At 52.8% G+C, this 14,877-nt stretch overlaps 2 protein-coding genes across 2 annotated transcripts; one reads left to right on the top strand and one right to left on the bottom strand.

The window, feature by feature from the left end:
- Nucleotides 1-831: 831 nt before the first annotated feature.
- Nucleotides 832-2,790, top strand: NCS57_01259100 (uncharacterized protein; the record flags this gene model as incomplete). Its single annotated transcript, XM_053062262.1, has 3 exons — nt 832-2,314; nt 2,368-2,640; nt 2,693-2,790. 3 exons carry the CDS (start codon nt 832-834, stop codon nt 2,788-2,790), a joined length of 1,854 nt encoding a protein of 617 aa, XP_052908790.1.
- Nucleotides 2,791-12,158: 9,368 nt separating this feature from the next.
- Nucleotides 12,159-14,252, bottom strand: NCS57_01259000 (uncharacterized protein; the record flags this gene model as incomplete). Its single annotated transcript, XM_053062261.1, has 1 exon — nt 12,159-14,252. The coding sequence occupies one exon, from the start codon at nt 14,250-14,252 to the stop codon at nt 12,159-12,161; it is 2,094 nt and encodes a 697-aa protein (XP_052908789.1).
- Nucleotides 14,253-14,877: the final 625 nt, after the last annotated feature.

Below are 14,877 nucleotides of genomic sequence, written 5' to 3'. Positions count from 1 at the left end.
TACAAACCTGTATTAGACAAACACCGGCCATCTTCATTCGGAGACTTACGGTGGCTCTGGAAGTGCAAACTCTCAAATAACGCCCCAAACTCGTGCCGCCAGCGGCAGAGCGAGGGGTTTCGGTGGTGTATGCTTTATGGTTATTGTTATAAGTTGCTAACACCACCGGAGACAGCCCCAGCCTTCGAACTCCTCGCACTCTCATTCGTGAGGCTTCCACCTCTCACCCTATCATCATCAATGCACGAATGAGATACGCGCGGATGATGTCGAAGGCTGGAGCTGCCTCCGGTGGTGTTAGGGGTGAGAGGTGGTGGGTGGGCCTGATCCCGCTCACAGACGGGGGTGCGAGCGGGATCAGGCTCTCGATTAATTATGTAAAGAGTGAAGAAGAATAGAGTAGGACAAGAATTGAAGAGTAATACAAGAAGGAAAGACAAAGGAAATAAAGGAGGGTGGGTGTTGGAAGGTTGTGATTATTGTTTGATGAAGAAGAAGAAAAGCCGTGAATAGTTCGTGCGACAGGCCATGGCATTTATCCATTCGCAAAGAGGCCGGCAACGAAAGACTTGGGGGCCATTGCCAAGAGGAGAGCTGCAGCATTCTCCAACCCAGGCCGTGATTGGCACATCCAGAAGCCCTTTGCATATGGTCTCATGAGTTGGCTCAACGCCACTGGTGGTCGGCCTCCCGAGCCTGATCACTCGGTTTCTGCTGCAAACCCCGTCCAAGATGGTGAAAGCAAACGTCTTTCCCTTTGGAATATTTCTCTGGACTTCAGAACTTGGACTTTTCATCATCTACGCGAGCTGAACTGCTTATGATTGCAGAATGTCGTCCGCCAACAAAGAATACCAGCACTTCATTCCCCAGTTTCTCCTCAAGAACTACTCACATCCCTTTGTTTGCCCACAAGCCAAAGGCCCTTCAAAGAAATGCAAGAAACACAAGCACGAGAAGGGCAAGTACCCAGGCGATCCCGTCGTCAACAACCTCTGCCTCACGTCCGAGCCTTACACGCTGGAGGAGACTCCTGTGGCTCGCATGTTTGGACAGGTAAACATGTACGAGTACATGACAACGTCGTCGGACAAGGAGCATCGGCGCATCGAGGAAATGTTTGGTGGAATTGAGCGCGAGGCCAGCAGGATATTTCACAGGATCAAAACGGCCTTTGAAAAGGGACAGCCGGATATATGTCTCTCGCGGACCGATCGGAATCTTATGCGCAAGTTCTTCTTCTTGCTCAAGTATCGCGGCTCTAGCTTTTATCAACGCTTCCATCACAGTGATCTTGAGAGCTATAATAGCATAGACAAGAAGCTGCTTCAGGACTACATGGAAATGCGTGGATTCAAGACACCACTAGATGTCTGGTTCCATAACCTCGAGACCATCATGAAGCTCGATCTGGGCACGGACTCGACATGGGAGGGGACCATCTGGGACCGAATGTTTCATGCCGATGCCGATTGGCTCATCTCCCATATCGACTCCTTCTACCTTACCATCTGCACTCCGGCCAACCCGGATGAGGAATTTATTCTCTCTGACAACTCTTACAACATCTTTGAGGGCCCCAACATGTTCATGGAGGATGTGGATACGGGGGAGCAGGCGTGCTCAGGACATGCCAGCTTCCACGAGTTCGCGCCTCTCTCTCCGCGCCTGATCTTTGTCCTTCGGTCCATCTACCTGCCAGTGCCGGAGGAGGACAAGATTCAGAGCCTGCGGGAATGGCGCGAGCTTATGCGAAAGGAGGTCTATGACTGCTTGTCTGGACCTGGGACAGAATCCATGTTGCAAGATCTGCCCGTTACAAAGGCGAGGAATAGCTACAGCGACATTGTCAACGGGGTAGTTGTGCCCAAGCCCAGTTGGAGTGGACAACATTGCAAGGACGATAAATTCTTCTTCAAGTTCTTCCCGCTCGAGACACGGCATGTTCGAATGATCAACGGTGTTCTACTGGACAGGTGCTCCTCCTGTTCTAGAATTGCTTTCGGATCGCAGGAGGCATTTTTAAATACACTGGACTGGTGGTTGGCTGACCATTGCACTGCCGGGAAGATTTTCCAGGGGGCGATCGATCAGGATCGCCTCAAGTACCTCATCAACCTACGGGATTTCATGGAGACGATGGGGTGGGACAAGACGCTTGTGTACATGCGGATACCGGCTTCACCGGTACGGGGTATGAAGAGTCTCCAGGATCGGCAGATCGAGTTCAGACGAAACCTGTACAGTATAATACTAGGCCCAGAGGCTTACCAAGCTCCCCTTCCAGAAGTCATGAAACCTTACGAAAAGCTGGGTAAGGCCTCCTTCACATTCTCCTGGACGGGAAACACTAATCTGGAACTGTAGGCGGGAACCGGAGGACTGTGCTCTACGACGCAGCCCAGTCGGAGCTCATGCTCAGGCTGCGCATCAAGATTGACGTTTGGAGCCAGGGAGTTGACGAGAAGATTCGACACCGTAATCGTTTGTTGTTGACAGAAGAGTACATGAACCTGCCGTGTCACAGGTTCTGGATGTATTTGAAGTATTGTCGGTCCCTTTTCTTGACCGGTGAAAGTCCTATAGACAGGGACATAGAGAAAGTTTTCCAGGGAGGCTTGGAGGATGGATTCACGGAATGTGAGTTCTTTTCTTGGTGGCATGAAGGTGGTGACTGACTGAGTATCGACAGTGTATGGCTCTTTACCAACAGCAAAAGTGAATCGATGCATGTACAACGCCTACCACGATGAGATTCTTTACCAGGGGGGCTTTAGAGGGTGTTTATAATGGCTGTATCTAAAATCTTTACACGGGCGTGTACACACAAAAAGCAGGTAAGAAGAGATGATAAGTTCGGGGAATGAGTCAGTTATTGAAAGAGGATTGATGGCCTAAAGAGAATGGAGCGTTGAGTGTCACCACAGTGTTGCGCAGCTTAGTCGAGGTTCATATCAAGTCCATTGAATTTCTATCTAGATTTTGATTCTCCAGTTTTAATTGTGTCTTTTTCTGATGTGGCTGATGGTCTCTCAAAATAATATCGTCGCATCTTGACCTATTTCTCCTTGCATTAATCCTCATGCAGTTGCGGAACGTTTCCAGAAGAGCATGTCGCGCAATCGTCAATGCGCAGCCACCCAAGTCCATTCCATGTTTGATCGAATGACTTGGCCGAGGAGACTTGGGGCCAGCAGAGCCGAGTGTGATCGTTGTTTTGCAGTCTTGATTGGGGAACTCGATAACAAGACAAGCTTGTCGCCCTGGCTGCTTCCTTGCTCAGCGAATGATCCGTGTCCATGATGGTGTTTGCGCTGAGGCCGACGAGTCGATTTCATCCACCGACTGATTGATCTGCGAAAATTCACAGTCGTTCTCCTCCTCACGCAGCCCTGACGTCTTCCGAAACCTCTTCACCCTGTCTGAACTGTAGCTCAAGCGTCTTCCCACTTTTCAGGATCTGATCGATTCCCGGGGGAAACTGGAGCTCTGGGCCTGTTCCTAGCCCAAAATCGGTTCATGTCACCTCCCCATGGCGGCCGGAGATACCTTGGGTCTCTCGTTGTCTGCCGTCCAACCGTCGTGGTGCTCAACGATGAAGCGCACGTTGGCTTCAACTTTCATCTTCGCCCGCCTCTTCCGCTGCTTCTCCTCCAAGCTCCAAACTGTTCAATCCGTTCATACTCCTTCAGTAGGGATACTTCCCGCGCAGCACATCACTTGAATCACCACAACGAACCAACAGTTGTGGTACCCCACGATCCATCGCACGCTTGGCAGTGGAGGGTGGACAAGACGTTATTGGTAGTTCTCCTCTTTGTCTGCTGCCAAAGGGAGAGCCGCATAGTTTTCTCATCGGCTCAGTGTCCAAATAGCTGGCCATTTCCCCCGTGGACATGATTGACCCGAACTCGGAAGTTGGTCGTTATCGGCCGAATGACGCTCGCGAGAGGCCAGAGTTCACGGAGCAATAGGGAAAGCCTTTCGCACCTCGTAGTTGCGAAACTCAACTCGGTCGATCCATCGGACAGGGTAATGGCTCAGGAGAAGCAGGTCATAGCTGGGATCAAGCCCAGGGGATTGGTGCTTGGCACCTCCAATTCGCCGCCGTTTGGTCCTCTCACACTCGAAAGAAGTTGTTGTGAATGCACTAAGGGCTTGCATTGTTTTACGGGATTCATTATCCTTGAACCCCATGATCATGGTTTCGAAGGCGCCTCCTCGCGTTTTTTTCGAGACCAATCCCTGACTTTCTTATTCCTCCGTTCCCGGGCACAGTCGGCGCACTTCAACGACTTCCCCTATCCGCAAATCAAGAAGAGAGCCAGCGGTGGTGAAATCGGGAGCATCCGGGTCGATCGTATTGCACTAACATTATGTGCTGGATCAGCCCTGACACTGGTCGTAGTAGTGATGATCGTGTCTGGCTGTGGGCTGCGACTGATTCCGGGGAATCTGCCATGTCGACGTCCAATGTGCACGTTGAAGGTTCAAGGCGATGTTGGGTGCTTCGGGTATGTCATTGTAGATAACAATCAACGCCGATGGGCCGTCAACGTCTTTCTCTGGGGAGCCTCATCTCGGAGCGCTGTTGAATCTTGTGGCTTAGCTCCAGCTCCAGGCAGGTCTCATTCACAAAGTTTGCAAGTTGAAGATGAGGGCGAAAACTGCGACATGAACTACATCGTAACCTTCTCTCCAGCGGCCAACTGAACCATGGTCGCTCTGCCGTGGGGCGAGTAAATGTGCATCGGGCCGTTCGCTCGGATGGAGACGGCGGGCTCCGACATGTGTATCGTGTTCTGGCTTGCTCGTCAGTTACCGAGCGAGCATCTGTTCCAAAGCGAGGTTCTCGTATGGGTTGAATCAACCCCGAGGGACCCGGCCGGAGCGCTCAGGGTCGCCCTCTCTTCTGCGGCGACTTTCTCTGGGCATTTTGGAGGGCCTGTGTTTGTTGAAGTTGCAAGTGGTAAACTGTGTTCAGCCTGGATCAGGTTGGTGAATCGAGCTATTGACTTCCCGCGCTGACCCTCGCTGAGAAACTTAGGCTTGACCAGGTAGCGTGCCAAGTCATTGATGTACTGGTACATCATGATAGGCTGTGGAATCTGCAGGTGAGATTCCAAACTGTGCTCTTTTGCATCATGTTCCGGAACTCCTGTCCTCCCAGGAGCCTTAGGGTGTCATGCTGGGCGCAAGCTTCTTCGGTCACCGACGTCCCTCAGCCGAGATGTTTGTCCCATTACATTTTGGGTCCAGATCAAAATCGCTCCACGTCACCGCGTGGAAGCGCGTCGACAACGAGGTAAGGGCATCTTCTAGGTGTCAACAAGGGCCTGGGATTCTTCAGACAAGCCAACGAACGGTCGTTATAGGTAGTCGCGTCTTGTGACCAGATCTGGATCACGACATGTTCATGGTGTTTCATGAGTGGGCTGTTGTTCAGGGAATAGGACGGGGGGGATTAGGGATGTGTTTAGCGTAATATCCAACAAAGAGGACCATGATCTCGGGTACATTCTCTTGGTCGATATGTAAGAGGCCGATTCATCCCGCCAGTGGGGGATTCGCCAAGTCAGGGTAACTCTTCGAGGGTCTTCAAAAGCCCTTGAGCATAACCTGTCCAAGTTAGAGCGCAGGAATGAGGGTTTTATCTACTTGGTGAGCCCCTTCTGCCCACCTAGTACAACTTTCCCCGTAAGAAGCCTGTTGGATTCTATGCGCCGTAAGAACGGAGGTGTTGAATGATGCTTGAAGCGAAATGTAGAGTTGTCGGCCACCTCGCAACTGAGCTTTGCGTGCTCAATTGAGAAGGCGATGGCACTGGATATTGGTCCAGGCTTCGTTTTTGATGCTGTGCCGCTCGTCCCGTGGTCAACAAGAACCTCACCAAGCCATTTGGTGAGGGTGTCTCGCAACGCCGTCCAGGGTTTTTCAGTTGCTGACTGGGATACCCAGGTCCGTTGTATAAAAGACCGTGCGAGCGGTAGAAGCATGGCTGCTTTGATGCTGTCTTTCAGGAGTTGATTGAAATGGACCAAAAAGAATTTGTGGTGGTTGAGGCCAGATTCAAGGTCCCGTGGCTCAGTGGTCCAGAAGTCAGGGGGGGCACCCGGAAGAGATCTTCCTGGCGGTTTTGCGCCAGTTGCTTTTAGGGAAAGTCTTTCGGCCAGGAGGTTCAAGTTCGATCAAATGTTGGGTGCTCAATGTCTTGTGCTGTATCTTGATGCCCTCGACGCGAAGTAGTAGATCTTCGACAAGGAGATGCCCTATGGGAAGGAGTTCGAGGCTGGCTCGTGTAAAGCGGGACTCGCATCGGTTCGTGCTCAACGTTCTTGGTTTTCTTGTGCGCGTGATCCGAACGGGAGAAGTTGTGACACATGGTGGTTGTCTTGCAGTGGCAAGGCTTGGTAAAAAAGAACATGGTGTCTTGGAATAGTTCTACGCACCGCCAAAAGGATAGCAAGTGGGCTCGACGCAGCGTTATGTGCCAAGGAATCTCGTCTCCTTAAAAGCGTCCCGACCTTTGAGGATAGGGTAACGAGATCGAGCCATGTTACTCCCTCTTGCCAGTCTTCCCCTAGGTTTCGCAAAAATACCTCTGGGGCTGAGTCGAACTTCTCTTTCACATGGTCCACAGTCGAAGGAAGCATGGCTCGTAACTTGAGCCTGTTGAGGATTGACGTACAAGGTCTGCAGTAACTGGGGATCGAGAGGTTGTCGTCTGCAGGCGGGATGTGCCATGGCTAAAAATTCTTTTAGCTGCGATGAAAGCAGTAGAAAAGACGGCAGAATCGCTTCAGAGGATAATTTGTGATGGAAAGTAGGGGGCGTTGCTCAACTCCAAGGTGGGCGGCTGCGCAATCTCCAGAGTCGTGAGATCAATCTTTGGGGCATTTTTGAACATCTCGGTTGCCCATTGATCCTTGCTAAGATAGTGCTAGTAGGCAAAGAGGTGAATAGTAGGCTGTGCAAGGATGTTCAGCCAGTATTTGGCGGAACACGTCGAACAGCGAGAGTAGAACGGCCTTGGGACGGCTACTGTTTCGATGACGTCTTGACGGCGAACAACCTTGTTTTTAGGGGATCGCAGTCTTGGTCCCGCAGCTCAAAGAGGTGTTTGCGTCTCTCACTGGATTCTTCCGAGGCGTTGGACGCCGAAGCCACGAATCACAGGATCATGTCCTTCGCTGGTAGGCAAAGTGGGGGGGATCTGAGTGTATCGGGAGGTTTAACAATCACTCCCGAAATTTGATCCACGGTCAAAGGCGGAGCCGATTGTTCGGTCATCTCGCTCAAGGACACAGACGGAATGGACTGTCTCTTCGAGTGGCTAATCTGCGACAAGGGCACGGTGAGAGAACAGCTGAAGTGGATGGAGTGGCCAAGTCATGGTAAGCTGAAGAAGCTGTCGTCGAGATGAAGAGTTTGTGGTGGCCGGGAAAACCCAAATGCGATGACAGTCGAGTGCATCCTTGGTCTTGGTTGAAAGTAATGGGATATGAGTAGATGCCAGAACAAGGCAAGATCATTGAAGGCTAGCCTGGCAGGAAAAAGAAACACCAAGCTGGAAAGGCACCCTAATTGGCATCGAATAGTGCCTTGGGAGTTGGTGCTGGTGGTGGATTGGGTCGACTGTTGTTGTTCCAACACGCCCAGCTTGCGCCTTGTCTCGCGCTTGCTGCGATTTGGAAGAAGTGACGATCGAATCTGCTGCGGCATCTCAAAGAATCCAAGGATCATGGCTTCAGTGAGGCTTCAAGAGCAAGAGTAGAATCGTCGTCTCATGGTGATTGATCGCTGTGAAGATTGGCCCATTCTTCAGATAGTCCGCTCTCCCTCCCGTACATAGGGACATAAATGCAACCGTTTCGGAAACATCCTCAAGGCACCGATTAATTCCGTCAAGATCGCTGGTCCAGCGCGTGTTGACTCTGGACCCAGGTCGGTGGCATATGATCTATGCCGCGGGCCAAAAACAGTGAGTAAACACCAGGAACCGAGGGTTGTGTGAGGCGTTCTCTCGTACCTCTTGGAATCCGAACCATGTACAAGTCGTCGACGGGAAATCCCACTCACTGGGCGATTCAACGCAAATCTCATCGTGGGCAGTGAGGTTGGCATCTGTGACGGCACAGCGTCCAAGCAGCCGTGCGGGCTTGCTCAATCTCCAAGAAGAACTGAAGACCGATGAAGTCTCTGCTTTCCAGACGTGGGAAAGCAGCAGTGAACACCGGGCGAGAAGACTCATCCTGATGGCTCTTTTCGTTCAGAAGGCACTGGGCTGCCTGGGGAGCCTGGGGAGCCAATAGGTTGTGGGCCGGCTGAATATGCCATAGTTTCTGACAGATCAGTATAGGCGACGCGGCGGGCCAGGGTCTCAAAGGTGGCTATCGTACTCGAGGAGCGCGCTGTACAGATACGCACAAAACTCGTCGGGCTTCCTCCCAAGAGGTCAGCAGGAAGAACAGTCTATCGATTTGGAAGCGATGGAAGGCCTGGAAGTGGAGTTCTTGTGAGGGCGCCATCTGGAATATGTGTCCGCGTTCAGGGAGAACTCGTTGTTGTGAATTCGCAATGTTTGCGTACAATCATGTGATGGGATATGCGCCGAGCAGGGAGCCAAAGATCTGGCACAGAGCGTCATGAGCCGGAGCGCAAATATGGACGCCAAGAGCAACCGCGAGTTGAGTAGGAGTCTCCATCTGCATGTACAGGTGAGATGCCAGCGTCCAATCTGGCTCGGGGTACTGCTCAAGTACGCGTTCATGGATACCAAGTGTTGGTTGATTATATATAGATTGAGAAGCGGCCAGCGGAAACAGAAGAAGCATTTCGATTTCGCCATTCTCTGAGGTCGGAATCGCAAGGACTTGACATCGTCGTTGTAGATGCACTCTGCTGTGAGCGAATCCATCTCCAATGTAATGGCCCGTCCCTTCTTCTGGGTACCATTTCCCGGAGGACCGAAATTGATGACATGGACCTCACCAAAGGACTCGAGACTTGCAGGCTTCTCTTGATGGATTTGCTTGCCCATAGTGGTAGCCACATCCAGCACAGAAAGGGGTGTTGTTATGCATGACTCTACTGGCAGCCGGGAACCTCGAGCAGATCGCAAATGTCTAACGGGCCATGATACGTCTGACCAGGGCCCCAAGACGACGGCTCTGAGTCGGTCATGAGTCCAGTCCAAACTCGTTTCGGGTTTCCGCATGCCAAATTGGGCGGACAATTATCCGTGGCTGTCGACATGGCGTGGACCTCCTCTCGCTCAGTTTCTGGCGTTCCCAAGACCTTGGGAATTAGACGTTTGTGTGTAGGGAGACCAGCATCTATCTCGTCTCCTCTTCTGGAAGGAAACCGGAAAGATAGGAAATAGACCCAGTCAGGACAATGGTGTCACTCGGCGGCAAGTCCAGAACATCGGACGGAAGCCATGTGCGAGTGGCCGAGTTGGATGGGCCTTGAACGCGCCATGAGATGCACAGTGCTTCTTGAATGGCTCGGGAGTCGCTTGGGCTGAGAAAGAAGTCTTTGTCGGAGCGTGCTAGTTGCGTGTGGGCCAGGAGAATCGCTCCCACTTCAGCTTCATGAATGATCGCACTCGATCCAAGGCCCAGGATTGGACAACAGCCACGTTGAGCCAGGAAGCTTGGAAAGGTGCCGAATGTCGATGCCATCCAGACTCTCGACAAGAGTCAATATCACAGCCGGGCTGGCTCTATTGGCGGTGAAGTAGTACAGGGGAGTCATGTCGCCCGAGCCGCTCTCGTCCACCTTTGCACCGGCATTGACGAGCGATCGTCAACAGCCTTTTCAGTATCCCGAAGTCGATCTTGCCTTGTCTGGCGCGGACAACATCGGAATGAAGATCATATGGCTTCATTGCAGTGCGATCCAACGGACCTCCTCTCTTGTTTCTCAGCTGCGGTTAGGTCTCGCGGCATAGTACCCTTTCCACTGGACCTTGCAGAGCCAAACATTTGGTGAGAAGGGGAATGGCCCGGATTGTGTGTGGTTCTCGCAAATAGCGAGGGAATGTTTGTGGACTGACGGTGACTCTACAGCGTTGATGTTTGACCTCCTGCTTCAACCCAAGAGTTTCTTGACTCGAGGCATACTTGACGTAGGGCATGTCTACCGTCGGGCGTGCGTAGCAACAGTTGTTGTGGCTTGTGAGAAGCACAGGTAGAGGAATGGGCATGAGGCGTGGCAGGGGGACCAGATATCAAGGTTGTGTTGACTCGGGTAGTGGACTGCGAACTTGTGGTTCGAATTGGGGCAGCTCAAGGCAGAGGTTGTGACAGAAGCTCAGGGTTACCGCAGCATCAGACCCAGAGACATGCCTAGTCATCTCGAAGGCTGTTGAAGAGGCCAGTACACATCATCAGAGCAGTCACAAGACTTTTTCCTCGGAGGCTTAGTGAGAAAGGCGCAGGCGATGAATTCGTCAAATCAACCAAGAGGGCAAAAGGAACAGGGCCAAGGAGAAGACGATACTGAACGCCATTCTCTCCAGGATGTCCTAGGGTGCACGGGGTGTGGCGAAACGGCTTTCGCACCTCGTAGGGACGAGGTATTCGTCCTTTTGGTGTACTGGATCGTGGAGAAAGAAAGCCCAATAGACAGAGTGGAATCGCTTGTTGAAGTTGGCGGGATGTCCGGTGGTATAAATCGTCACCTTCACAGCCACCTTCTCTTTCACCTCGACTGGCTCGATGTAGTCGCTCGGGGAATGTGCATCGAGGCCGCCGACTGGTCATGTTTTCCGTCTGAAACATGACATGTTCGTTTCCCATGCCATTGAATGCTTCTGCGTCATTGGCCAAGTTGGTGTCGAGTTCGAATCACGCAAGCCAACACAACGGCCAAACTTCCATGAAAGGGACCTGCGAGCAGGAGGGGGAAACACGCAGGGAAGATGAGTCGAAGTTTTCGCTCCGGATCAAGGATTGCGGCCAGGGCGTCAGAGCGATGGGCAAGTAGATGTGGTAGGGAGTGTGAGAGACTCGAGCTAGAGCCCAAGATCCTTTGGGAAGTATGCCTGGGTGACACTTCTGGTACCAAGGAGACTGATCCCATCGAAAAGACGGCAGCCGAGCTTAAAGGAGAACAGCATGTCGGATGGAAAGGCACGCAAGCTTGCACGATCGACGGTAGCCCAGACCAGCTTGTGAGTTTGAGTGCTCCCAAGTCGGATGGATAGGTGTGACCGGGTAGGGGTGGCAAGTCGAACCGTGACCCAGGAAGGATTGAACAAGTCTGTGGCGTCCGAGTCCGTGTGAGAAGAGCCAGGACGGCGGCCAAACTGTAGGCCCAGTACCGCGAGTAGGAGGGGGAAACACGCGAGCTAACAAGGTCGCTTTGGTTGCCGAACCAAGAACTACAACGTTGGGATGAGACGCCTCTGGTAGTTGAGCCAAGAACTCAGGCGCCAGGAAGCAAAAGATGAAGCAACATGGTGGATGGTGGGCATTGATTGACCACGAGGTGGGTATTGCCTCGGCACCATCTGCCCAGGACCCGTGCAAAGAAAGCCCTGTCTCGACCAACTTCTTTGAGCCGAGCTCTTTCAAGAGATGGGTAAACTCGTATGGCAGAAAGTGTGAGAGACTCGCCATAGAGTTGGCGAGGGGGAATGGCATGGATGAGATCGTGATGCTCCTTGATCCGATCTTCGATCAGTTGTGTTGGAGTTGAACCTCGGTGGGATGGGAGGGGTAACAACAAGTCAAGCTGAATGGTAAGGGGAGTCCAAGGCTTTGAGTAGCAGCCAAAAGGGTGAGACCAAGTCTGGTAATGTGTATGTGGATGAATATATATAAGAGTGTGTGTGTTGGTTGTGCTGGTTGATGAGGTTGAACTTGGAGGGGGAGGACTTGGGTCTTTTATGGACGACTCTCCCCCTCTCTCTTCTTCAATCTCTCCTCCTCTATCTCTCCCCCCTTCAACTTTCTCTTCGCTTCCTCTCTCTCGATTCTTGTCATCGTTAGTCATGACAGACCGCCTTTCCGTACGTTCCCGTCACGCTCCATCACGAGCTGCAAGCAAATATGCCGAGTCCCGTCCCGCTCATCATACACGTCAAGTTGAGCATATTACATCAGGCACGTCAACTGCCGTCCCGCGTTTCGGAAAAAATGTAAATTAATTAATCACATGTAACGCCTATCGCTCCCCTGCTTTCCCAACGGCACGGCCTTGTCCACCGTCGCCAGCGCTACGTATCCCTCCTCCGCATCTGGCTTGACGTCGCCTATGCATAACCTCACTTTTCTAAGCCTGTACGTTCGATCTGCTCCATCCTCCATCGAGTTTTCTCCAGTAGATGCACTCGAATACGGATTATCCCGTATAAATGTCGTTGCGTAGTCCAAAATATCAGGTCCTCGTCTCTTCACACCCAAAGCCGCAGCAGCGAGGGCAGACAGAAACATTGCCAACGACGCAACGTACAGCATGGCCAGCCACGCTTTGTCCACGGCAAGAACCCTCTCGTTATTCATCTTGTGACCCGTTGCCGTCAGTCCCGCAGGCGCGGCTCCGTGCTTTGCGCCCGGGGCGGCAAACTTGTTGAACTGCGCCGCGCCGAGGGGCGTTAGGGAGGCGATCCAAAAAGTGTTGAGAAGCTGCGTGAAGCGCTTAGGAAACGCCTTGTACCCCCTCTCCCAGTCCTTTTTCGATCCCGAATTCCACGCGTTGTCCCATGTCGGCGTCACGGCGTATGGCTCATCGGAGCTGAAGAGGTACAGCTCCATGGGAGACGGCAGGTAAAAGCTCCCGTTCCGTCTCGGCTCCGTCATATTGACAAACATCTGCAGAAAAGCATGATCCATCCTCTTCCCCTTTGCCGCGCCCTGCAAATCATCGACAAACGTCAAGTTGCTGGTCTTGGCGCCGGGAGTGTACCGGATGCGCACGGCACCGCACTGCGAGTGGTGGCACTCAATCTCGACCTCGACAAACGTCGTGCCCAGCTCGCAAAAGACGTTTGTGAGCTTTCCCGGCTGGTAGGACGTTATTTGAAACAGCCTTGCCTTGGTGCCTGACTTGTCGGGATTCGACGTCTCGATGATGAGCCCCTTTCCGTTGGAAAAGTCGCGGTGCTCATCGACGTAATCCCTCCAGCCATCCAGATCCATAGAGCGGTTATTTGCCGTGCAACTTGTGGTTATGTACGACGTGTTGACTCTGAATGTGTAATTGAAGGCTGGGAGGAAGGGTTCCAGGGGTTTCACTGGCAGTCCAACCAACGACGAGTACACGTCAAACGAATCCTTCAAAGTGTACCACTTGTCAACGTCGACGCCAAGATACGGCTCAATCATGGGTATCTTGACGTTGCCCCAAATGTCCAGCTTCCCCTCCTTGCTCTCGGGCGGAGTCGCAAGCGCGGCAGCAAACGTGGCAATGACGGTAGAGTTGGCAACCGACCCGTCGGCCCCATAGACGGGCGGCAACTCAGGACGCACCTCGAGATAGCTGCAGTTCCACGGCTGCTTGTGCGCGTTGGGCACCGTGTCCAGTACCCGCAGCGCAGCCTGACCTCCCAACGGCGAGAGCGCCCAGAAGACGATGATGATGGGTGTAATCAAGTTGACCGACTTGAGGACCAGGGGCGAAGTGACGGCACTGAAGGTGGTACGGCTGCGGAGGAGGTACTCGAGACTGAGAACAGAGATGCCACGCTCGAGCTTCCACGCCGCGACGGCGGTCAAGAGGTTTGTCGCGATGGCGGCAAACACGATGGGGAAGATGGTAGGTCCGTACTTGGCCAGGTCGTACAGGGTCGAGACGGTGCGCCAGCCGCTCTCCCTCAGCGGTCTCCCTTCATAGTGATTGACGGCACCCGCATAGAGCAGAAATGCCAAGGCTGGGATGGCCAAGAGCAGGTCAATGACTAAATGCCATATCATCGATCTTCTCTTTGATAGCTGCGACTTGCGAGTCGCCTCGGCGTGTTCCCTGGCATTCCTCCTCAGAGTGTTGTCGCTCGGTAGACCAAAATGGTTATGTGCAGCCGATACATATTCATGGCTCGTGTGTTTTCGATCGTCAGGATTTGTAGCGTCAAAGTCGGTGTTGTATGCATGTTGTTCTCTCTGCCAGCCTTGACCAGTGTAAGCAGTATCGTAGTCAAACGGCACCTCTCCCTGCCTCGTGACTCGATCGTCAGGGCACGGTAGCCCCCTCGCAGATGGAGAATGCTCAGAGCTGAGGGGCACCAGCCCGTACTCTTGTCGAGGCATAATGGCAGCACAGCAGGCTGCTGCTGGCCCATGGATGCAAAAGGAGAGATGGCGGGAGGAGAAGGCGGATGCATTTTTTCCAGCAAAGCAGCTGCCCGCGACAGCTCACGCTGCAAGGCGCCGCCTCCAGAGGCTGCCTTGGCGCAACAGTTTTTTTCGCATAGAGGACGATGAGGGCGGTGGTATTGGTTGCGTGAGAAGATGGCGTTCGGTCTAGACGCCTCATGAGACGCCATCTCAGCTGGCGTAGGACTTGACCACGCAAGCAAACAAGGGATTTCCATGGTCAGACGGGCTCAGCTATGAAGCCCTGAGGTTCCTAGTTGGTCGAAAAGCGCAAGTTCAAGTTCCAAAGCATCTGCTATTGGATATCAAGATCGTAGGAGGTGTGAGCAGCTGGCTGTCCGTATGGTTCTCTCTTTGAGTCCCTGGCTGCCTTGTGGTGGCGTTGCAAGCCACTCCCACAAATGCAACTGCAAAACAGACGAGGCTGGGCATGAATTGGGTCTAGAGATGTGACCGGTTTTGGATCCAAGAGAGGACGTGTGTTTAAGCTTATCTCCAACCGGCTACGTAGGTTTACTGTCGTTCAGTAGCTCAAACCCTCCTCCGTATGCTTCAGCCT

Source organism: Fusarium keratoplasticum, chromosome 10 (assembly GCF_025433545.1).
Source record: "Fusarium keratoplasticum isolate Fu6.1 chromosome 10, whole genome shotgun sequence".
Taxonomy (NCBI): Eukaryota; Fungi; Ascomycota; class Sordariomycetes; order Hypocreales; family Nectriaceae; genus Fusarium; species Fusarium keratoplasticum.
This window is presented reverse-complemented; position numbering and strand designations above follow the sequence as displayed.